This window comes from Salmo salar, chromosome 13, assembly GCF_965601325.2.
Source record: "Salmo salar chromosome 13, fSalSal1, whole genome shotgun sequence".
Lineage (NCBI taxonomy): Eukaryota > Metazoa > Chordata > Actinopteri > Salmoniformes > Salmonidae > Salmo > Salmo salar.
Genome location: NC_138303.1, coordinates 49,572,796 through 49,595,646, shown reverse-complemented (window position 1 = coordinate 49,595,646; position 22,851 = coordinate 49,572,796). Strand labels below are relative to the sequence as shown.

Here is a 22,851-nt window from a genome sequence, read left to right as displayed (position 1 = left end):
GCATAATTGCAATAGTAAATGCTCATGCTATCTTAAATTATCAATGTCTTTTTAAAAGTATGCTATTATCAATCTTCTCTTCATTGGTTTGCACCATTTGTGATATTTAAATTGGTTGAAACACATAAGGCAATAAGACTCAACTTAATTACTACTAAAAGGTTATTTAATTCATCTTTGAGGAAAGAACAGACCTTTACTGTTAATAAATGTTGTGATTTTTCTTCCAGCTTGATTTTCAAACACTTTGATAAGTGATTAAGAATATCAGTTAAATGTGTCTGACGTTATTGAGTTGAATCTGATTAGGCTAATAGATACTGGGTACAAGAGTATATCTGTGAAACCAGCGCAATGTTCTAACTTAAAATATCTGAACAAATGCATTGCGCTTCGTTGCAGTCAATTATCTGCTGGGCTACATACAGCCCTGTTCCCATTCATCACCTTCAAGCTGTTAAATCCAGTCAAATCAGTTGTCACCAGAGCTACAGTGCTTTCAGAAAGTATTCAGACCCCTTGACTTTTTCCACAATTTGGTAGGTTACAGCCTTATTCTAAAATCGATTAAATTATTTTTTTTTCACCATCAATCTACACACAATACTCCATAATGACAAAGCAAAAAGAGGAATTTAGACATTTTTGCTAATTTATATACAGTGAGGGAAAAAGGTATTTGATCCCCTGCTGATTTTGTACGTTAAAATTAAAATGCAAATCATTTTATAACATTTTTGACATGCGGTTTTTTTCTGGATTTTTGTTGTTGTTATTCTGTCTCTCACTGTTCAAATAAACCTACCATTAAAATTATAGACTGATCATTTCTTTGTCAGTGGGCAAACGTACAAAATCAGCAGGGGATCAAATACATTTTTCCCGTCACTGTATATATATTTAAACAGAAATATCACATTCACATAAGTATACAAGCTTGGCACACCTGTATTCGGGAAGTTTCTTCCATTCTTCTCTGCAAATCCTCTCAATCTCTGTCAGGTTGGATGGGGAGCGTTGCTGCACAGCTATTTTCAGGTCTCTCCAGAGATGTTCGATTGGGTTCAAGCCTGGGCTCTGGCTTGGCCACTCAAGGACCTTGAGACTTGTCTCGAAGCCACTCCTGTGTTGTCTTGGCTGTGTGCTTAGTGTCGTTGTCCTGTTGGAAGGTGAACCTTCGCCCCAGTCTGAGGTCCTGATCGCTCTGGAGCAGGTTTTCAAAAAGGATCTCTCTGTACTTTGCTCTGTTAATCTTTCCCTCGATCCTGACTAGTCTCCCAGTCCCTACCAGCTGAAAAACATCCCCACAGCATGATGCTGCCACCACCATGCTTCAACATAGGGATGGTGCCAGGTTTCCTCCAGAAGTGACACATGGCATTCAGGCCAAAGTGTTCAATCTTGGTTTCATCAGATCAGAGAATCTTGTTTCTCATGGTGAGAGTCTTAAGGTGCCTTTTGGCAACTCCAAGCGGGCTGTCATGTGCCTTTTACTGAGGATTGGCATCCGTCTGGCCACTGTACCGTAAAGGCCTGATTGGTGGAGTATTGCAGAGATGGTTGTCCTTCTGGAAGGTTCTCCCATCTCCACAGAAGAACTCTAAAGCTCTGTCAGAGTGACCAAGGCCCTTCTCAATTGCTCAGTTTGGCTGGGCGGCCAGCTCTAGGAAGAGTTCTTCCATTTAATAATGATGGAGGTCACTAAGTTCTTGGTGACCTTCAATGCTGCAGAAATGTTTTGGTACTCTTCCCCAGATCTGAGCCTCGACACAATCCTGTCTCAGAGCTGTCATTATGGGGTATGGTATGTAGATTGCTGAGGATTTTATTTATTTATTTAATCCAGTTTAGAATAAGGCTGTAACGTAGCAAAATGAGATAAAAGGGATCTGAATACTTTCCGAAGGCACTGTATATACATCTCTATCATTTTTATTGGTCTGCCTGCCTACAAAAGTGGGTCCGCATCCCTTTTCTAGTTAGGTGGTGTTCACAGGGGATAGCAAAAGCATCGGTCTGCACTTCCTCATAAGGGTGAAGTCACCTTATATTCCGAACCACGATTTCAACCTTTTAATAATGTATTTGAAAGAGCAAGGTAGACTGTAAAAAATGTCTGTTTGGATCAGTAGACTCAATCACTGCTCAGGCACAGCCGCTTCAGACAATGGGCTTATTCGACATTACATATTCCGTTTATATGTTTATTGCAAAGTGTTGGTCCCATGTTTCATGAGCTGAAATTAAAGATCCCAGGAATTTTCCATACGCACAAAAGCTTATTTCTCTCAAATGTTGTGCCCAAACGTTTACATCCCCATTTCTCCTGCCAAGACGACCCATCCACATGACAGGTGGGGCATTTCAAGAAGCTGATTAAACAGCATGATCATTACACCTTGTGCTGGGGACAATAAAAGGCCACTAAAATGTGCAGTTTTGTCACACAACACAATGCCACAGATGTCTCCAGTTGAGGGAGCGTGCGATTGGCATGCTGACTGCAAGAACGTCCACCAGAACCTTTGCCAGAGATTTTAATGTTCATTTCTCTACCATAGGCCGCCTTTGGCAGTACGTTCAACTGGCCTCACAACCGCAGACCACACGTATGGCGTCATGTGGGCGAGTGGTTTGCTGATGTCTACGTTGTCAGAGCGCCCCATGGTGGCGATGGGGTTATGGTATGGGCAGGTATAAGCAACGGACAAACAATTGCATTTTAACTTCCGGCGCCGACAGAGATGGCCGCCTCGCTTCAGTTTGAATGAGATACCTTGACGAGGCCCATTAGAGCCATTCATCCTCTGCCATAACCTAATATTTCAGCATGATAATGGATGGTCCCAGGTCGTAATGATCTGTACACAATTCCTGGAAGCTGAAAATATATGGCCTGCATACTCACCACACATGTCACCCATTGACCATGTTTGGGATGCTCTAGATTGTCGTGTAGGATAGCGTGTTCCAGTTCCCGCCAAAATCCAGCAACTTCACACAGCCAATGGAGGAGTGGGAGAACATTCCACAGACCACAATCAACAGCCTGATCAACTGTATGCAAGGGAGATGTGTCGCACTGTCAAATGGTGGTCACAGCAGATACTGGCTGGTTTTCTGATCCAAACCCCTACCTTTTTTTAAAGGAATCTGTATTCCCAGTCTTGTGAAATCCATTGAGTAGGGCCCAAAGAATTGACTTCAATTGCCTGAAAATTAATACTCCAAATTCCTTATTTAATAAAAAGAGACGATGGCAGTAGCTAGAAGCTGAGTATGACAGAGGATGCAGGGGTGAAGGGATGGGCTTCACTTTAAAACACTTGAAAGGTCAAAGGTCAGTCAAAAATGTGAGGTGGGCGAGAGATCAAAGCTGGCACCCACATCTGTTCAAAATAATTCAAATTTCTTCTGACAAAACCTGTTAAAGGTTCCGTAAGAATAACAAATATGAAAACACAAGCATTTCTTGGGATACATTTTTCTTTTTATATCACGCTTAGGTTGTGCATGAGGTTAATATTTACAAAGAATGGAAAATGTACAGTGAGTTCTGAAAACATTGGCAAAATAATAAAAACATTTATTTAAAGAAAGCTGTCCACTCCAAACTATAACATAATTAAATTGTTAGTTACATTGGTGGAACTTTTTATTTTATTTAACCTTAATTTAACTAGGTAAGTCAGTTAAGAACAAATTCTTATTTACAATGACAGCCTAGGAACAGTGGGTTAACTGCCTTGTTCAGGGGCAGAACGACAGATTTTTACCTTGTCAGCTTGGGGATTCGATCTATCAACCTTTCGGTTACTGGCCCAACACTCTTAACCACTAGGCTACCTGCCGCCCCAACTTGAAAAACAACATAAGAGAATTATGGACCTGAAACCAAAATCTGTCATATCCACTTATATGTAGCTGTCTCATCCATGATAAACAGTTAATTCAAGTGTGTCATGGCTCATCCTTTAAAAACAAGAGGTTCATCAGCAACTGACCCACACTTAAAATCTCCACCACTGCAACCCATGTCGACATTTCATAAACAGAAACTGACCAATATTAACAGCAATAACTCATGCATGGAGCCAGTTGAGTACTCAAAAAAAAGGCAAAAGTCCAACAACCAGAGGCCTTAAGGCAATCCAAAGTCTTTTGAGTCAAATGGATGAAATAAGCTTAAGGAGGCACCTCTCTCAGTTGACAAAAATTGTTTGTGGGTTCTAATCACTGGAGGACTGTGTGGTCAAAACTCTGTCATTTTCTTGTGAGTATCAGCCTTCCTGTTCTCCCTCTGGGCTGAGAGCTCCTGGGCCTTCTGCTGGACCAGCAGGCTACGGGCTGCAGACAGCTTCTCTTCTAGGTGAGTCACCATGGAAGAGTCCCTGTGGGGACACAAAGGGAACAGTGCTTTAATAAGAACTACTAAGACATGGGGAGGAGTTGCTTTATAGTCTTACACTATAGAAGTACATCTACAGAAGCAAAGTTCTCTCTTTTGGAAGAAGCTAGCTAGCTAACGAAGAATAACAAAGAATATCTAGTTAACAGAAGAAAAGAAAGAGAAAATCAGGACAGAAGAAAAAGGATATCAAAGTGAAACAGTTCTCTAAAGACACAAGAGACAATAATACAAGAAACAACACTTCTGTAGCTTGTCAACTATGTGTCTGTCTATCTCTGTTCTCTCCCCTCTGCACAGGCCATACAAACGCTTCACACCGCGTGGCCGCTGCCACTCTAACCTGGTGGTCCCAGCGCGCACGACTCACGTGGAGTTCCAGGTCTCCGGCAGCCTCTGGAACTGCCGGTCTGCGGCCAACAAGGCTGAGTTCATCTCAGCCTATGCTACCCTCCAGTCCCTAGACTTCCTGGCGCTGACGGAAACATGGATTACCACAGATAACACTGCTACTCCTACTGCTCTCTCCTCGTCTGCCCACGTGTTCTCGCATACCCCTAGAGCATCGAGCCAGTGGGGTGGTGGCACTGGAATCCTCATCTCTCCCAAGTGGACATACTCTCTTTCTCCCCTGACCCATCTGTCTATCTCCTCATTTGAATTCCATGCTGTCACAGTTACCAGCCCTTTCAAGCTTAACATCCTTATCATTTATCGCCCTCCAGGTTCCCTTGGAGAGTTCATCAACGAGCTTGACGCCTTGATAAGTTCCTTTCCTGAGGATGGCTCACCTCTCACAGTTCTGGGTGACTTAAACCTCCCCACGTCTACCTTTGACTCATTCCTCTCTGCCTCCTTCTTTCCACTCCTCTCCTCTTTTGACCTCACCCTCTCACCTTCCCCCCCTACTCACAAGGCAGGCAATACGCTTGACCTCATCTTTACTAGATGCTGTTCTTCCACTAATCTCATTGCAACTCCCCTCCAAATCTCCGACCACTACCTTGTATCCTTTTCCCTCTCGCTCTCATCCAACACTTCTCACTCTGCCCCTACTCAGATGGTATTGCGCCTTCCCAACCATCGCTCTCTCTCTCCCGCTACTCTCTCCTCTTCCATCCTATCATCTCTTCCCTCTGCTCAAACCTTCTCCAACCTATCTCCTGATTCTGCCTCCTCAACCCTGCTCTCCTCCCTTTCTGCATCCTTTGATTTTCTCTGTCCCCTATCCTCCAGGCCGGCTCGGTCCTCCCCTCCTGCTCCATGGCTCGACGACTCACTGCGAGCTCACAGAACAGGGCTCCGGGCAGCCGAGCGGAAATGGAGGAAAACTCGCCTCCCTGCGGACCTGGCATCCTTTCACTCCCTCCTCTCTACATTCTCCTCTTCTGTCTCTGCTGCTAAAGCCACTTTCTACCACTCTAAATTCCAAGCATCTGCCTCTAACCCTAGGAAGCTCTTTGCTACCTTCTCCTCCCTCCTGAATACCCCCCCCCCCCGCGGATGACTTCGTCAACCATTTTGAAAAGAAGGTTGACGATATCCGATCCTCGTTTGCTAAGTCAAACGACACCGCTGGTCTTGTTCACACTGCCCTACCCTGTGCTTTGACCTCTTTCTCCCCTCTCTCTCCAGATGAAATCTCGCATCTTGTGACGGCCGGCCGCCCAACAACCTGCCCACTTGACCCTATCCCCTCCTCTCTTCTCCAGACCATTTCCGGAGACCTTCTCCCCTACCTCACCTCGCTCATCAACTCATCCTTGACCGCTGGCTACGTCCCTTCCGTCTTCAAGAGAGCGAGAGTTGCACCCCTTCTGAAAAAACCTACACTCGATCCCTCCGATGTCAACAACTACAGAGCAGTATCCCTTCTTTCTTTTCTCTCCAAAACTCTTGAACGTGCCGTCCTTGGCCAGCTCTCCTGCCATCTCTCTCAGAATGACCTTCTTGATCCTAATCAGTCAGGTTTCAAGACTGGGCATTCAACTGAGACTGCTCTTCTCTGTGTCACGGAGGCTCTCCGCACTGCTAAAGCTAAGTCTCCCTCCTCTGCTCTCATCCTTCTAGACCTATCTGCTGCCTTTGATACTGTGAACCATCAGATCCTCCTCTCCACCCTCTCCGAGTTGGGCATCTCCGGCGCCGCCCACGCTTGGATTGCGTCCTACCTGACAGGTCGCTCCTACCAGGTGGCGTGGCGAGAATCTGTCTCCGCACCACGCGCTCTCACCACTGGTGTCCCCCAGGGCTCTGTTCTAGGCCCTCTCCTATTCTCGCTATACACCAAGTCACTTGGCTCTGTCATATCCTCACATGGTCTCTCCTATCATTGCTATGCAGACGACACACAATTAATCTTCTCCTTTCCCCCTTCTGATAACCTGGCAGCGAATCGCATCTCTGCATGTCTGGCAGACATATCAGTGTGGATGACGGATCACCACCTCAAGCTGAACCTCGGCAAGACGGAGCTGCTCTTCCTCCCGGGGAAGGACTGCCCGTTCCATGATCTCGCCATCACGGTTGACAACTCCCTTGTGTCCTCCTCCCAGAGTGCTAAGAACCTTGGCGTGATCCTGGACAACACCCTGTCGTTCTCCACTAACATCAAGGCGGTGACCCGATCCTGTAGGTTCATGCTCTACAACATTCGCAGAGTACGACCCTGCCTCACACAGGAAGCGGCGCAGGTCCTAATCCAGGCACTTGTCATCTCCCGTCTGGATTACTGCAACTCGCTGTTGGCTGGGCTCCCTGCCTGTGCCATTAAACCCCTACAACTCATCCAGAACGCCGCAGCCCGTCTGGTGTTCAACCTTCCCAAGTTCTCTCACGTCACCCCGCTCCTCCGCTCTCTCCACTGGCTTCCAGTTGAAGCTCGCATCCGCTACAAGACCATGGTGCTTGCCTACGGAGCTGTGAGGGGAACGGCACCTCCATACCTTCAGGCTCTGATCAGGCCCTACACCCAAACAAGGGCACTGCGTTCATCCACCTCTGGCCTGCTGGCCCCCCTACCTCTGAGGAAGCACAGTTCCCGCTCAGCCCAGTCAAAACGGTTCGCTGCTCTGGCACCCCAATGGTGGAACAAGCTCCCTCACGACGCCAGGACAGCGGAGTCAATCACCACCTTCCGGAGACACCTGAAACCCCACCTCTTTAAGGAATACCTGGGATAGGATAAAGTAATCCTTCTAACCCCCCCCCCCCCCCCCTTAAAAGATTTAGATGCACTATTGTAAAGTGGTTGTTCCACTGGATATCATAAGGTGAATGCACCAATTTGTAAGTCGCTCTGGATAAGAGCATCTGCTAAATGACTTAAATGTAAGTTGCTACAGAGGAAGAAAGCTAAAAGAGATCAAAGAGAGGGAGAGGCTGCATTGGGAGAATAGGGACCTACTATATTTGTGATTTGCTGCAAATCCTAAACCCATCTCTGGTCAGCAAAGATCAAACTATCATTGACATGAGTTTAGAAAACATTGTTTAACAACTACAGTACACTGCCATTCACATCTGATGGCAGGTGAAGTACTGCGGTATGGCTGTTGGGCATCCATCTTATGACATGAGAGGCGAGTTCCCAGGGTCTCTCCTTTCCTTACCTTCCAGTCCGTCGGCTCAGGGACTCTGTGAGCCTCTGGATCTCCCTCTCCGTCTGGGCCACCCTCTCTGCCGCCTGGAACAGCTTCACGTTCAGGTTTCTCTTGGTGCTCTTCCCCCCCTTGTAAGCCTCCACTCCGGCCCCTTGAGACGACGGAGTATGTGAGGGAGGGGGGCCACAAGTGCCTCCTGCCTCAGGGTTGGCGTCCCCGTTGCCCAGCTTGCGGTTCAGGAAGTCAAAGACGTTGTGACACCCACCAGTGTTATGTGCACGAGCCTTTCTTGTTCTCTTATTGCGGCTCACCTGCTGCCCATCTTTGCCTTTGGCCACTTTTCTCTGCGTCTTCCTCGCAGTGAGCTCAGCACACTGGTCCAGAGATTTACCTTTGGGCAGGACCACCGCCAGCACTGGCTCCACCCGACCCTCTGACGTTTTACCCAGACCTGTTGGGCACAGACGTATCTACTATGTGCTTGCTGGGAACGGCAAATTGTGGCTTGTATCTTGAAAAGCAATTAAACTGAAAGCCTAAAACAATGGCCATTTGTGTGATGCGTTAAAGTGGATTTTAGGGTGTCAACTTGAAATGACCACAGTAAAATTGCTTTAAACTTACAGTACGAGTTGTATGGGACATTGCTTTTACTAATCCACACATTTCCCAAATTTAAGGGCAGACGTAAGAGGGGGAGGCCCAAAACAACATTGCAGAGAACAATCAAGACTGAGCTCCAACAACACCAGCAGAGCTGGGGCATGGTGAAGAAGATGACCCGAGACTGACAGTGGAGACTATTGCTGCAGCTACGTGCAAGAGTGTTTCACTAATCCTTGATTGTGAACTAACCTTTAAAACTGACAATTTCATTCACCAGAAAATATGTGCCACTAGGCAATATGTATTTGATTTTAGAGTAGCCCAACATTTTTCATTACATTGTGTTTTACAGTATTACTTATCTGCATTGTCTCCATGTTTGTTGACTGATAATCACTTGTGTTTACCTTTCCCATATTCATATCCCATTTTGAGCATGAGCTTGGAGCCTATGCCTCTTGTGTGTGCCTCCCAGCCACCAAAGGCAGAAGAACTTCTCGACGGCGCCCAATCCTCCTCTTGGGTTAAAACTGATGGGTCAATGAGAAGACAAACTAAATACTTTAGCTACATGCAGGGCATCTGTACAAAGAAACATTCAGCCAAGTTACTGTGTAAGTAGGTTTCATGTTATCCACCAATGTTTGTGGTTTCTGCGAAAGGAAAAACATTGATTCAATTGGGAAGTAAATTACAAATCAATAACATCCTCTATTTCTACATTAGGGTCGATTCCATGCCAGCATGCCCCAAAATATTTTTGCCATCTCAGATTGTTTATTGAAACTTCATTGGAGTGAAGGATGTTTAACATGCTTTTGACATTTGTATCAAACCATTTTTTTGAAAATCATGATGAAAGTGGCTATTTTAGGCCCTTTCTTTCATTCGTGAATCGTACATAATACAAACACCACCTTGGAGTACAATGAGGGGGGCATATATAGCTCTCAAAAGGGCCTAAAAGTGACACTTTCATCATGACCCCCACCCACCCCCCCCCAAAACAATTTGTGACACAAATGTAAAAATCATTTTAAACATCCTTCCAACAAATTTTTATGTGAGAATTGCCAAAACAATCTGTTATAACCAAAATCATTTCTGGCCATGTTGGGATAGAATCACCCATAACCATGTCTTTAATACCAATACATGCAAATCCTCAAGACAAAGCTGGATCTACACCATAGAAACAGAATCTGGAGTCTATTCATACAGATGAAGTTGGAAGTTTACATACACATAAGCCAAATACATTTAAACTCAGTTTTTCACAATTCCTGACATTTAATCCTAGTAAAAATTCCCTGTCTAAGGTCAGTTAGGATCACCACTTTACTTTAAGAATGTGAAATGTCATGATAATAGTAGAGAGAATGATTTATTTCAGATTTAATGTCTTTCATCACGTTCCCAGTTGGTCAGAAGTTTACATACACTCAATTAGTATTTGGTAGCATTGCCTTTAAATTGTTTAACTTGGGTCAAATGTTTCAGGTAGCCTTCCACAAGCTTCCCACAATAAGTTAGGTGAATTTTGCCCCATTTCTCCTGACAGAGCTGGTGTAACGGAGTCAGGTTTGTAGGCCTCCTTGCTCGCACATACTTTTTCAGTTCTGCCCACAAATGTTCTATAGGATCGAGGTCAGGGCTTTGTGATGGCCACTCCAATACCTTGACTTTGTTGTCCTTAAGCCATTTGAAATTGCGGCAAGTTGCGTTTATATTTTTGTTCAGTGTATATGGTCTACACATTGTTGAAAGAGGTACCTACCTCTGGGGAACGCTGCTTCGCCCTCTCCGTTGTCGTCATCCTCCGAGTCAGAGCAGGAGGGCAGGTCATCTTCTCTCAACGGTGGGATGACCCCGTCAGCCTCCACCATGACGTTCTTCAGCAAGGCCGAGTCGAACTTCACCGTGTAGAAATCATTGTCGATGTCTACTCAGACAGACGAGAGCATATCAATCACCTTGGTTAGTGGAACACAGTAATCTGAGCTGATCAGAAGTTAATCTTGTCTACTACAAAACATTGACATAACACCCAACATGACTCAATAGGCTACATCTCTAGTGGTGGGTAAATTGGGTGAAATTGAATGGGTTTTAGAAAGGCAATGCTTGTTATGCTGTACGTCAGCCATACTCAACAGGCGGGCCACAGTCCGGATCTGGACCCAGAACAAGGTCAATATAGATCGCTGGGCATGACTTACAAAATAAGAAACAGTGCCTTCAGAAAGTACTCATACTCCTTGATTTATTCCAAGTTGTTGTATTACAACATGAATTCAAAAAGAATCACCCATCTACACACACACACACACACACACACACAATCCCATAATGACAAAGTGAAAGTGTTTTTTATTTAGAAATGTCAGCAAATTCATTCAAAATTAAATAAAGAAATCTCATTTACATAAGTATTCACACCTGAGTCAAAACTTTTTAGAAGCACCTTTGTCTGCCATTACAGCTTTTGGCATGTCTGTATCAGCTTTGCACAACTGGATTTGGGGATTTTCTCCCCTTCTTCTTTGCAGATTTTCTTATACTCTTGAATTGGATAGAGGCGGCGGTGAACAGCATTCAAGTCTTTCCACAGATTTTCAATGGGATTCAAGTATGGGCTTTGGCTGGGCCACTCAAGAACTTTCACATTCTAGTTCTGAAGCCATTCCAGCATTGCTTTAGATGTATGCTTGGGGTCATTGTCCTGTTGGAATGTACATTTTCACCCCAGTCTAAGGTCGTTCGCACTCTGGATTAGGTTCTCATCAAGGATTTGCTTGTACTTGGCTGCATTCATTGTTCCCTCTATCCTCACCAGTGTCGCAGTCCCTGCCACTGAACAGCATCCTTAAAGCATGATGCTACCACGCCCATGCTTCACGGTTGGGATGGTGTTAGTTGGGTGATAAGCTGTACTTGGTATTCTCCAGACATAGCGCTTTGCATTCAGGCCAAATTACATTTTTGTCTCATCCGAGCACAGAATCTTTTGCCTTGTGCTCTGTATTTCACGTGCCTTTTTTGCAAACTCCAGTCATGTTTCTTTTTCTCAGGAGTTGCTTCCATATGGCCACTCAAATGCATTTATAAAGCCCTTTTTACCTCAGCAGGTCACAAAGTGCTGATACAGAACCTAGCCTAAAACCCAAAAGAGCAAGCAATACAGCTGTAGAAGCAGTGGCTAGGAAAAACTCCCTAGAAAAGGCAGGAACCTAGGAACAAACCTAGAGAGGAACCAGGCTCTGAGGGGTGGCCAGTCCTCTTTTGGCTGTGCTGGGAGAAGATAAGAGGACATTAAGGACATTAAGGCCAGATCGTTCTTCAAGATGCTCAAATGTTTATTATTTTGACCCTGCTTGTCATTTATAATCACAGAGGTTGTAGAGGGTGCAACAGAGGTCAGCACCTCAGGAGTAAATGTCAGTGAGCTTTTCATAGCCGAGCATTCAGAGGTCGAGACAGCAGGTAAGAGAGAGCGTGAGCGAGTGAGACGAAAACAGCACTCTACCATAAAGCCCAGATTGGTGAAATGCTGTAGACTGTTGTCCTTCAGGCAGGTTCTCTCATCTGAGCCAAGGAACTCTGTAATTCTGTCAGAGTGGTCATTGGGTTCTTGGTCACCTCCCTGACCAATGTCCTTCTTGCCCGGTTGTTCAGTTTGGTCAGTTCCATATTTTTTCCCCCCCATTTCCTAATGACAGAGACTACTGTGCTCTTGGACATTTTCATCTCTCTAGAAATTGTTTTATACCCTCCCCAGATATGTCTCAGCACAATTTTATCTCAGAGATCTACAAACAGTTCCTTGGAGTTTCTGCTCTGACATGCACTGTCAGCTGTGGGACCTTATACAGACAGGTATGTTTCTTTCTAAATCATGTCCAAACAATTTAATTGGCCACAGGTGGTCTCCAATCAAGTTGCAGCAACACATCAAGGATGATCAAAGGAAATTGGATGCACCTGAGCTCAATTTGGAGAGCTGTGAGTAATTATGTAAATGACATCTGTATTTTATTTTCAATACATTTGGGAAAGATGCAGTATTGTGGGAGGAATAAATATATATTTAATCCATATTGAATTCAGGCTGTAACAACAAAATGTGGAACAAGTCAAGGGGTATGAATACTTTCTGAAGGCATGTTCATGTGACCCTCAACATGTGACCCTCTGCTCAGGCACCAGCTGTTTTTTTAGCCTGGATAATACCTGCCAGGCTCGGACTGTTTTACACCACTACAACGGCAGATTTCTGCCGACCATTGATCATCACAGCTAGCTATCTTCAACTGAGTGACCCAGCCCCGAAGCTAGCCCTGAGCCAGGTGCATCTCCCGGCTAGCAAACGAAATTCCCACAACTACAATACCTATTTCGCCATCTGGCCCGGTCCCTTTGTCGACACGGCGCCCCGCCGTACCACCATGACTGGTCCGCAGACGTAATTCCATCAGCTGTGCCTTCAACCAGCCTTTGCCGGACAACGGAGCAGACGCTTCTACTTACCCCGGACTGCTAACTTTAAACGCTGTGTCTCCCGCGTGCTAGCGTAGTAACGACTACCTAGCGGCTTGCCTGTTCCATCTATTGCTGTACACTGGACCCTATGATCACATGGCTACATAGCTGATGCCTGCTGGACTGTTCATTTACCACCACACTCCACTTGGTTTATCTGTCAGCCCTAGCCCCGAACTCAGGCCCTGTGTGTAGTTAACCGACCCTCTCTGCCCATTCATCGCCATTTTACCTGTTGTTGTTGTTGTTGACTTAGCTGATTAGCTGTTGTTGTCTTACCGTTGTTGACTTAGCTAGCTCTCCCAATCAACACCTGTGATTGCTTTATGCCTCTCTCAAATGTCAATATGCCTTGTATACTGTTGTTTAGGATAATTATCATTGTTTTAGTTTAGCCCCTAGTCCCACTGTACATGCCTTAGATACCTCCTTTGTCCCACCTCCCACACATGCAGTTACCTCACCCAGTATAACCAGCATGTCCAGAGAAGCAATCTCTCTTATCATCACTCACTGCCTGGGCTTACCTCCACTGTACCCGCACCCCACCTACCCCTGTCTGCACATTATGCCCTGAATCTATTCATCCACGCCCAGAAATCTGCTCCTTTTATTCTGTCCCCAACCCACCAGACGACCAGTTTTGCTAGCCTTTAGCCGTACCCTCATCCTACTCCTCTGTTCCTCGGGTGATGTGGAGGCTAACCCAGGCCCTGCGTGTCCCCAGGCACTCATTTGTTGACTTCTGTGACCGTAAAAGCCTTGGTTTCATGCATGTTAACATCAGAAGCCTCCTCCCTATGTTTGTTTTACTCACTGCTTTAGCACACTCCACCAACCCCGATGTCCTTGCCGTGTCTGAATCCTGGCTTAGGAAGGCCACCAAAAATTCTGAGATTTCCATACCCAACTACAACATTTTCCATCAAGATAGAACTGCCAAAGGGGAAGGAGTTGCAATCTACTGCAGAGATAGCTTGCAAAGTTCTGTCATACTTTCCAGGTCTATGCCCAAACAGTTCGAGCTTCTAATTTTAAAAATGAATCTCTCCAGAAATAACTCTCACTGTTACCGCCTGTTATAGACCCCGCTCAGCTCCCAGCTGTGCCCTGGACACCATATGTGAATTGATTGCCCCCCATCTATCTTCAGAGTTCGTTCTGTTAGGTGACCTAAACTGGGATATGCTTAACACAGCAGCAGTCCTACAATCTAAGCTAGATGCCCTCAACCTCACACAAATTATCAAGGAAACCACCAGGTACAACCCTAAATCCGTAATCATGGGCACCCTCTTAGATATCATCCTGACCAACTTGCCCTCTAAATACACCTCTGCTGTTTTCAACCAGGATCTCAGCGATCACTGCCTGCATCCGAATGGGTCCGCGGTCAAACGACCACCCCTCATCACTGTCAAACGCTCCCTAAAACACTTCTGCCAGCAGGCCTTTCTAATCGACCTGGCCCAGGTATGCTGGAAGGATATTGACCTCATCCCGTCAGTCGAGGATGCCTGGTAATTCTTTAAAAGTCATTTCCTCACCATCTTAAATAAGCATGCCCCTTTCAAAAAATGTACAACTAAGAACAGATATAGCCCTTGGTTCACTCCAGACCTGACTGCCCTTGACCAGCACAAAAACATCCTGTGGCGGACTGCAATAGCATCAAATAGTCCCCGCGATATGCAACTGTTCAGGGAAGTCAGGAACCAATACACACAGTCAGTCAGGAAAGCAAAGGCTAGCTTTTTCAAACAGAAATTTGCATCCTGTAGCTCTAACTCCAAAACGTTCTGGGACACTAAAGTCCATGGAGAACAAGAGTACCTCCTCCCAGCTGCCCACTGCACTGAGGCTAGGCGACATGGTCACCACCGATAAATCCATGATAATCAAAAATGTCAATAAGCATTTCTCTACGGCTGGCCATGCTTCCCTCCTGGCTACCCCAACCCCGGCCAACAGCTCCGCACCCCTCGCAGCTACTTGCCCGAGCCTCCCCAGCTTCTCCTTCACCCAAATCCAGATCGCAGATGTTCTGAAAGAGCTGCAAAACCTGGACCAGTACAAATCAGCTGGGCTAGACAATCTGGACCCTCTCTAAAATTATCCGCCGCCATTGTTACAACCCCTATTACCAGTCTGTTCAACCTCTCATTTTGTCCGAGATCCCTAAAGATTGGAAAGCTGCCGTGGTCATCCTCTTCAAAGGGGGTGACACTCTAGACCCAAACTGTTACAGACCTATATCCATCCTGCCCTGCCTTTCTAAAGTCTTTGAAAGCCAAGTTAATAAACAGATCACTGACCATTTCGAATCCCACCGTACCTTCTCAGCTGTGTAATCCGGTTTCCGAGCTGGTCACGGGTGCACCTCAGCCACACTCAAGGTACTAAACGATATCATAAAAGCCATCGATAAAAGATTGAAGACGGCTGCACAGTACATCGACCTGGCCAAGGCTTTCGACTCTGTCAATCACCGTATTCTTATTGGCAGACTCAATAGCCTTGGTTTCTCAAATGACTGCCTCGCCTGGTTCACCAACTACTTCGCAGATAGAGTTCAGTGTGTAAAATCGGAGGGCCTGTTGTCCGGACCTCTGGCAGTCTCTATGGGGGTACCACAGGGTTCAATTCTCGGGCCGACTCTTTTCTCTGTATATAATCAACGATGTCGCTCTTGCTGCGGGTGATTCCCTGATCCATCTCTACGCAGACGACCCCATTCTGTATACATCTGGCCCTTCTTTGGACACTGTTAACTAACCTCCAAACGAGCTTCAATGCCATACAACACTCCTTCCGTGGCCTCCAACTGCAAGTAAAACTAAATGCATGCTTTTCAACCATTCGCTGCCCGCACCCGCCCGCCCGACTAGCATCACTACTCTGGACGGTTCTGACCTAGAATACGTGGACAAGTACAAATACCTAGGTGTCTGGCTAGACTGTAAACTCTCCTTCCAGACTCATATTAAACATCTCCAATCCAAAATAAAATCTAGAATCGGCTTTCTATTTCACAACAAAGCCTCCTTCACTCACGCCGCCAAACTTACCCTAGTAAAACTGACTATCCTACCGATCCGACTTCGGCGATGTAATTTACAAAATATCTTCCAATAGTCCACTCAGCAAATTGGATGCAGTCTATCACAGTGCCATCCGTTATGTTACCAAAGCGCCTTATACCACCCACCACTGCGACCTGTATGCTCTAGTCGGCTGGCCCTCGCTACATATTCGTCACCAGAACCACTGGCTCCAGGTCATCTACAAGTCTTTGCTAGGTAAAGCTCCGCCTTATCTCAGTTCACTGGTCACAATAACACCCACCCGTAGCACGCGCTCTAGCAGGTATATCTCACTGGTCATCCCCAAAGCCAACACCTCCTTTGGCCACCTTTCCTTCCAGTTCTCTGCTGCCAGTGACTGGAACGAATTGCAAAAAAACAAAAAATATTAAAAAAAAAAAATAATTTTAAATATATATATAAAAATATATATATATAAAAAAATAAAAAATAAAAAATCAATCGCTGAAGCTGGAGACTTACATTTCCCTCACTAACTTTAAGCATCAGCTATCTGTGCAGCTAACCGATCGCTGCAGCTGTACATACTCCATCTGTAAATAGCCCACCCAATCTACCTACCTCATCCGCATATTGTTTTTATTTACTTTGCTGCTCTGTTGCACACCAGTATCACTACTTACACACCATCATCTGCTCATCTATCACTCCAGTGTTAATCTGCTAAATTGTAATTACTTTGCTACTATGGCCTATTTATGTTAGAGCTGAAATAAAAGAGACCAGAAATGTACCATACGCACAAAAATGTTATTTCTCTCAAATTGTGCCAAAATTTGTTTACATCCGTTAGTGAGCATTTCTCCTATGCCAAGATAATACATTTATCTGACAAGTGTGGCATATCAATAAGCTGAATAAACAGCATGATAATTACACAGGTGCACCTTGTGCTGGGGACAATAAAAGGTCACTAAAATGTGCAGTGTCACACAACACAATGCCACAGATGTATAAAGTTGAGGGAGCGTGCAATTGGCATGCTGACTGCATGAATGTCCACCAGAGCTGTTGCCTGATAATTGAATGAGAATTTCTCTACCAACATAATTTTTGAGAACTTGGCAGTATGTCCAACCAGCCTCACAAGCGCAGACCACGTGTAACCACTCCAGCCCAGGACCTCCACATCAGACTTCTTCACATGCAATATCGTCTGAGACCAGCCACCTGGACAGCTGATGAAACCGTGTGTTTGCACAACCAAAGAATTTCTGCACAAACTGTCAGAAACCGTCTCAGGGAAGCTCATCAGCGTGCTCGTCGTCCTCACCAGGGTCTTGACCTGACTGCAGTTCAACATCGTAACCAACTTCAGTGGACAATTGCTCACCTTCAATGGCCACTGGCACGTTGGAGAAGTGTGCTCTTCCTGGATGAATGCCGGTTTCAACTGTACCGGGCAGATAGCGTCTATGGCTTCGTGTGGGCGAGTGGTTTGCTGATGTCAACTTTGGGAACAGAGTGCCCCATGGTGTCGGTGGGGTTATGGTATGGGCAGGCATATGCTACGGACAATGAACACAATTGCATTTTATTGATAGCAATTTGAATGCACAGAGATATAGTGATGAAATCCTCAAGCCCGCCCATTGTTGTGCCATTCATCCACCACCATCAAAGCATGATAATGCATGGCCCCAGGTTGTACGGATCTGTACACAATTCCTGAAAGATGAAAATGTCCCAGTTCTTCCATGGTCACCCATTGAGCATGTTTGGGATGCTCTGGATCGACGTGTACGTCAGTGCGTTCCAGTTCCCGCCAATATCCAGAAACTTCGTACAGCCATGGAAGAGAAGTGGGACAACATTCCACAAGCCACAATCAACAGCCTGATCAACTCTATGAGATGTGTCACGCTGCACGAGGCAAATGGTGGTCACAGTGTTTTCTGATCCCCGCCCCTACTTTTTTTTAAGGTATCTTTGACCAACAGATGCATATCTGTATTCCCAGTCATGTGAAATCCATAGATTAGGGCCTAATTAATTCATTTCAATTGACTGATTTCCTTATATGAACTGTAAATCAGTAAAATCGTTGAAATTGTTGCATATTGAGTTTATATTTTTAGTTCAGTGTAAATGTTGTAGTTATCATGGCCAGGAGCCTTGACCCCCAGGCTCCTGGCCATTGATTTTGTTTAGTCACTCAGGTATCATACCTTGTCGTGCTGCTGCTCCAGTTTCTGCTGTTCTGCCTGCGGCTATGGAACCCTGACCTGTTTATCAAATGCTACCTTGTCCCAGACCTGTGGTTGCCCACTCCCCCTCTGCTATGAGAAGTTTTTCCCTAGCCATCGTGTGACTACGTCTGCATTGCTTGCTCTTTGGGGTTTTAGGCTGGGTTCTGTATAAGGTACTTTGTGACATCTGTGGATGTAAAAAGGGCTTTATAATACATTTGATTGATTGATATGAACACACAAGACATGGCAAAATGTGTAGAATTGCGGGAAATTATCTTTAAAAAATTGCAACATTCTCTCTCGGCCAACAAGAGGGGTTCGAACAGTTTGGGGTTGCATAGGTTGCAAGGTGGGTGTTTGTTCCTCCGCCAATAAATGACAATATCCATCCAGACCTTTGTCACATAGAAAATGTGTGACAGGACCTCCTCAAATAGTAGTTGAGTACCCCTGCTGTAGGTGATGGATAGTCAGTGACACACCTGTTATTTTGCCCGAGTACCAGATGCCATCGTCTTGCCTGGCCAAGCAGGAGGAGCCCTCTTGAAGGTTAGTGAGGTCCGACTCCAGGAACTCTCTGAGCTCTGACACATACACCACCTCGCCATGGGAGAACCTATAACACCAGAACAGGGATCAGACGAGGGTCCTTACTGAGACGGCGTATCATTGCCTGGCAAAATAACATTGGGGAGAGTAGCCGAAAAGGGTTTCAATTGAACTGAAATGAATGTACAAAAGACTGCATGAAAGCTCAACACTTCAAACATTTTATGGCAATTAAAATTAAGTGTAAAACCAAGTGGGGGTTGAGGAAAAATAAGAGTGTAACGTTATAACTTGACTGACAAAAAAAAGGATGTTTTTACTTCATCAGTTACAAAGGAAATGTGTGTTCTGCTTTCCTTCCAACCCTGTAAAAAGACATCCGTGTGAGATCATAGATAGGTTTTCCGTTAAAACGATAAGAAAAATGTATACAATTTAATGTGAATTAACAATGCAGCTGCGCTGAGCCAGCAACAGTTTAGGTCTCACGGTGCATCCCTTTCAGATGGTTAAGCATTGCACCTGTATTACCGTACCTCAATTCTACCTCTCAAAGTTAGCATTTCCTTCTCATTTAACTTCTTAAAGTATTGCCATTCAGGACTTCGCTGCTGTCGCTTGCCTTTCTGCCATTTTTCCAATTGTTAATGATGACGACGTAGTGGTGGAGAGTAGACTCCAAAATAATTTCTGAGTGTCAAGATTCCTTAGATTGAGTATTTTTGGAACTGAGGAAACTGATTAGTTGCTGTACTTCAGAGAACAGACACTCATATCTTTCATAGCGAGGAACTGTAAGAGGGGATGGGCACAGTGTAGGCAGATCGGCTACCAGGCAGGCAGAACAGTGCACTACGCCCATCTATCTCAATTTCTGGGCTTGCAATGTCTTGCAACTTCAGTAAAACAGGGACTACCATCAGTGAATAGGGTAGGATATTCTACACGCAATAGAGCAAAAACTGAACACACTCGCATCATTAGCGAAGAGAAAGAGCGGGGGTGTAATCATTAGTCCAAACAGTTGCAAAACGTAACGTTCCGGTTTGCAACTAAAACTAGAGTTAAGAAACATTTTGCAAAAGAATCGGCGTAATGAACAAAGCCCAGGCGAGCCAGCGCAAGGGAAAGAGAGGAGAGAGCAGGCTGAAACAAATGTGATGCACATGTCTTGCACATCTCGCAAAGTCACAGAAGTAGCCAAAAGTTTGCCCCTCCGCTCTGGTTTTATTTAAATTACATAGCATTATCGTCTAGTTCGGCTATAACATGGAAAATAACATGTTTTGTGATAACTGCAATGCGATTTGAATTTGGTTTCTGATTTTTCTTAACGTTAAGGATCACAATTTCATTTAAATGTTCACCCCTTAATAAAACCCTATACCTGCAGTTGTCTGCAAAGCGACACTTGTCCTCCAGGAAGAATGGGCAGGGCTTCATGGACTTCTGTGTGGGATGGACATACAGCACCCTCACCTGGGCCTCATTCCTGTCACAACTCTCTGTCCCCACGATCATTGCATTGTGGTACTCCAAAGTCCCCCAAGAGGTGCGGTAGGGTGCTCGCACTTTGGTGCCACTTAGTGCATCTACCTCTCCCTCCACTTCACCATCATCCTCCTCCTCTCTCTCATCTTCCCTCTCTCTCATGTCTGAGCTACTTCCGGAAACCTCCCCCACTTCCGAGTAGAATGCAGCAAACTCATTGTCCAAGCCACCGTTAGCTGGTGTGCCTGTGGCTAGCGACTGGAGCCCGTCGTCCTCTTCGAGAGTGGCTAGGAGCCGACTCTTCTTGACTGACACTAGGCTAGCTTCTGTGAGTTCTATCAGCTGAGAGAGGTCTTCTTTCAGTTTTAGCAGGTCAGCCTGCTGCGACGGGTCCAGGCCGGCCAACAGGGCACTTTCCACCTGCTGCAGCTGGGCGCTGTAAGCCGTGATGGCTGCCTCCAGGGTTCCTTCATCCATACTGGCCTGGGTGGGCAGCAACCACTGGTCAACATCTAGTTATTAAGGAGTCTGTGGCACAAGAAAAGATCAGTTATGCAACATGTGTCCATCATTAACATGTTGCATAACTAGGTCTGGATGTGCATCCATCAGCTAACTTACTAGCTAGGCTATGGCTAGAATAGTTAGCTATCAAGCTTAGCTATAAAAACACCATGACATGAACTCATCTGTGATACTGACAACAACGATTACCTGAACAACACTGAACTCCGTTCTTTTATATCGAGAGCAGATATAGCTGATATAGCAGATTCAGTTAGCGAATGTCTACCTAGCTAACTAAATTAGCTAGGTAGACATATTCTACCTAGCTAATTTAGGTAGACATATTTAGCTAACTAACTAACTCAATTAGCTAGTTAGCTAAATGAATCAAGAGGGGTAGCTAGCTAAGGTTACATAGCCATATAACATTCAAAGTAAATGGCAAATCGTCAATTAGGAAGCTATCACAAATAATGCTGCTAGTTAGCAACACAGTTAGCTAATGCAATGATAATCTAGCTAGCTAACAATTTATGCTAACTAGCTGTTGAGTGCCAGCAGCCTAGCAATTCAATTAGAAACGTTATACTTACTTCGTGACATTCAACCCCTTTTCTACAAAAATGCCTATTGGGGGGAGAACTTTAAAGTCATGTTGCAAGAGAACACATAACAACAATAGGGGAAATACAAGCAGGCTGCCGAAGGTGTCCGTGCGAATGAAACGTAACCCGGAAGTAATTCATTTCCCTTTGCGTCTTCACAAAATACAAGTATTTTGAAAGTATCATTATAGAATCATTAAAAGGTGAAAAATTGGCAGAAAATATCAATTTCTATAGGTTGGCAATACGTTTTCTTCCATTTAGCACATTTCTTGCATCTCAGACTGTGTGATACTTTGGGTGCGTTAGTAAATTCACTCTGGCTATCTACACAGATTTCAGAGCGCTCTTGTCTGAGTGTGCCGTAAACGTCGGCAAAAGAAAGGCGTAATTAAATTGTTGCCAGCAGCACAGTTACAGTCTCCAACTCTCTGGATAACATGAAAAACCCAACCAGCTCTGCTAGGGCGAGCAAAATGAGCGAGATGTTCTGTCATTTGTGTCTGGAAGTAGCTAGCAAGTTAGCCAGTTAGCTTGAGTGCTTTACTGCCACTGTGAGGTCAGAACGCTCGGATCAACCCTACTTCTGTGCCCAGAGCGAAACGCTCTGAATTTACACACGCCTAGAGTGGACGCTGGCAGTCCAGATTGAATTTACAAACACACCCCAAGCTAGCCAACATTAGCCGGTTAGCATCTTCTTCGATGAGGTTTAACGGTGGTTGGCTGCCACCTACTAGACTGGAGTACAACTCCCTTATACTTTGCTTGAAAAAAAGAATGGGATACCACCACTTAACACAAACTGTAACTCTTCTAATGTCAAGTCTCACACACCCAAATACCTCTCTGCAGTTGCCACCACAACCTACATTTTTTGCGACTTACATTCCATCCCTGCAGTACAGTTGATAACCATTGCTATAAATGCTAAAAATCCAATCTTACTGAAACATATATCACTTGTTGGCATATCCCTCTGTACTGTTACAGATCTACTACTCACACACCACTCCTCTCAGGATCCCTCCCCCTTGACCCATTTCCCCTACTTTCTTCACTGCCTCAGCATATGACAACCTCTGCACTACTCTAACCCTGGAAACCTCAACATGCCTCTCTCGCACATTTCTGATCCCCAGGCCCCATGGGCATCCCTACAATTAACACATACCACTACTTTCCCCAATGCTACACATTCCTTTGCCTCATGCCCTTCTGCACACTTCTCACACCTAGGAACCTCCT

The 22,851-nt window shown here is 45.2% G+C and overlaps 1 protein-coding gene across 3 annotated transcripts; it reads right to left on the bottom strand.

The window, feature by feature from the left end:
• Positions 1 to 3,468: 3,468 nt before the first annotated feature.
• zgpat (zinc finger, CCCH-type with G patch domain) lies at positions 3,469 to 22,610 on the bottom strand. Of its 3 annotated transcripts, none has more exons than XM_082959662.1 (7): positions 22,492 to 22,610; positions 20,388 to 21,019; positions 18,934 to 19,067; positions 10,394 to 10,558; positions 9,024 to 9,146; positions 8,020 to 8,461; positions 3,469 to 4,391 (listed from the first exon to the last, which is right to left on the bottom strand). In XM_082959662.1, the coding sequence occupies exons 2-7, from the start codon at positions 20,966 to 20,968 to the stop codon at positions 4,253 to 4,255; spliced, it is 1,584 nt and encodes a 527-aa protein (XP_082815788.1). In that variant the 5' UTR covers positions 20,969 to 21,019; positions 22,492 to 22,610; the 3' UTR covers positions 3,469 to 4,252.
• Positions 22,611 to 22,851: the final 241 nt, after the last annotated feature.

What these genes read in the sequence shown, in the direction of transcription:
- zgpat (XM_082959662.1), bottom strand. Translation starts at nt 20,968, where the DNA reads ATGGATGAAGGAACCCTGGAGGCAGCCATCACGGCTTACAGCGCCCAG. An exon ending in CGAAGCAGCGTTCCCCAGAG is followed by an intron (nt 9,147 to 10,393) that starts GTAGGTACCTCT and finishes TTGACCCATCAG; the next exon opens with TTTTAACCCAAGAGGAGGAT. An exon ending in CTGAGCCGACGGACTGGAAG is followed by an intron (nt 4,392 to 8,019) that starts GTAAGGAAAGGA and finishes GTGTCCCCACAG; the next exon opens with GGACTCTTCCATGGTGACTC.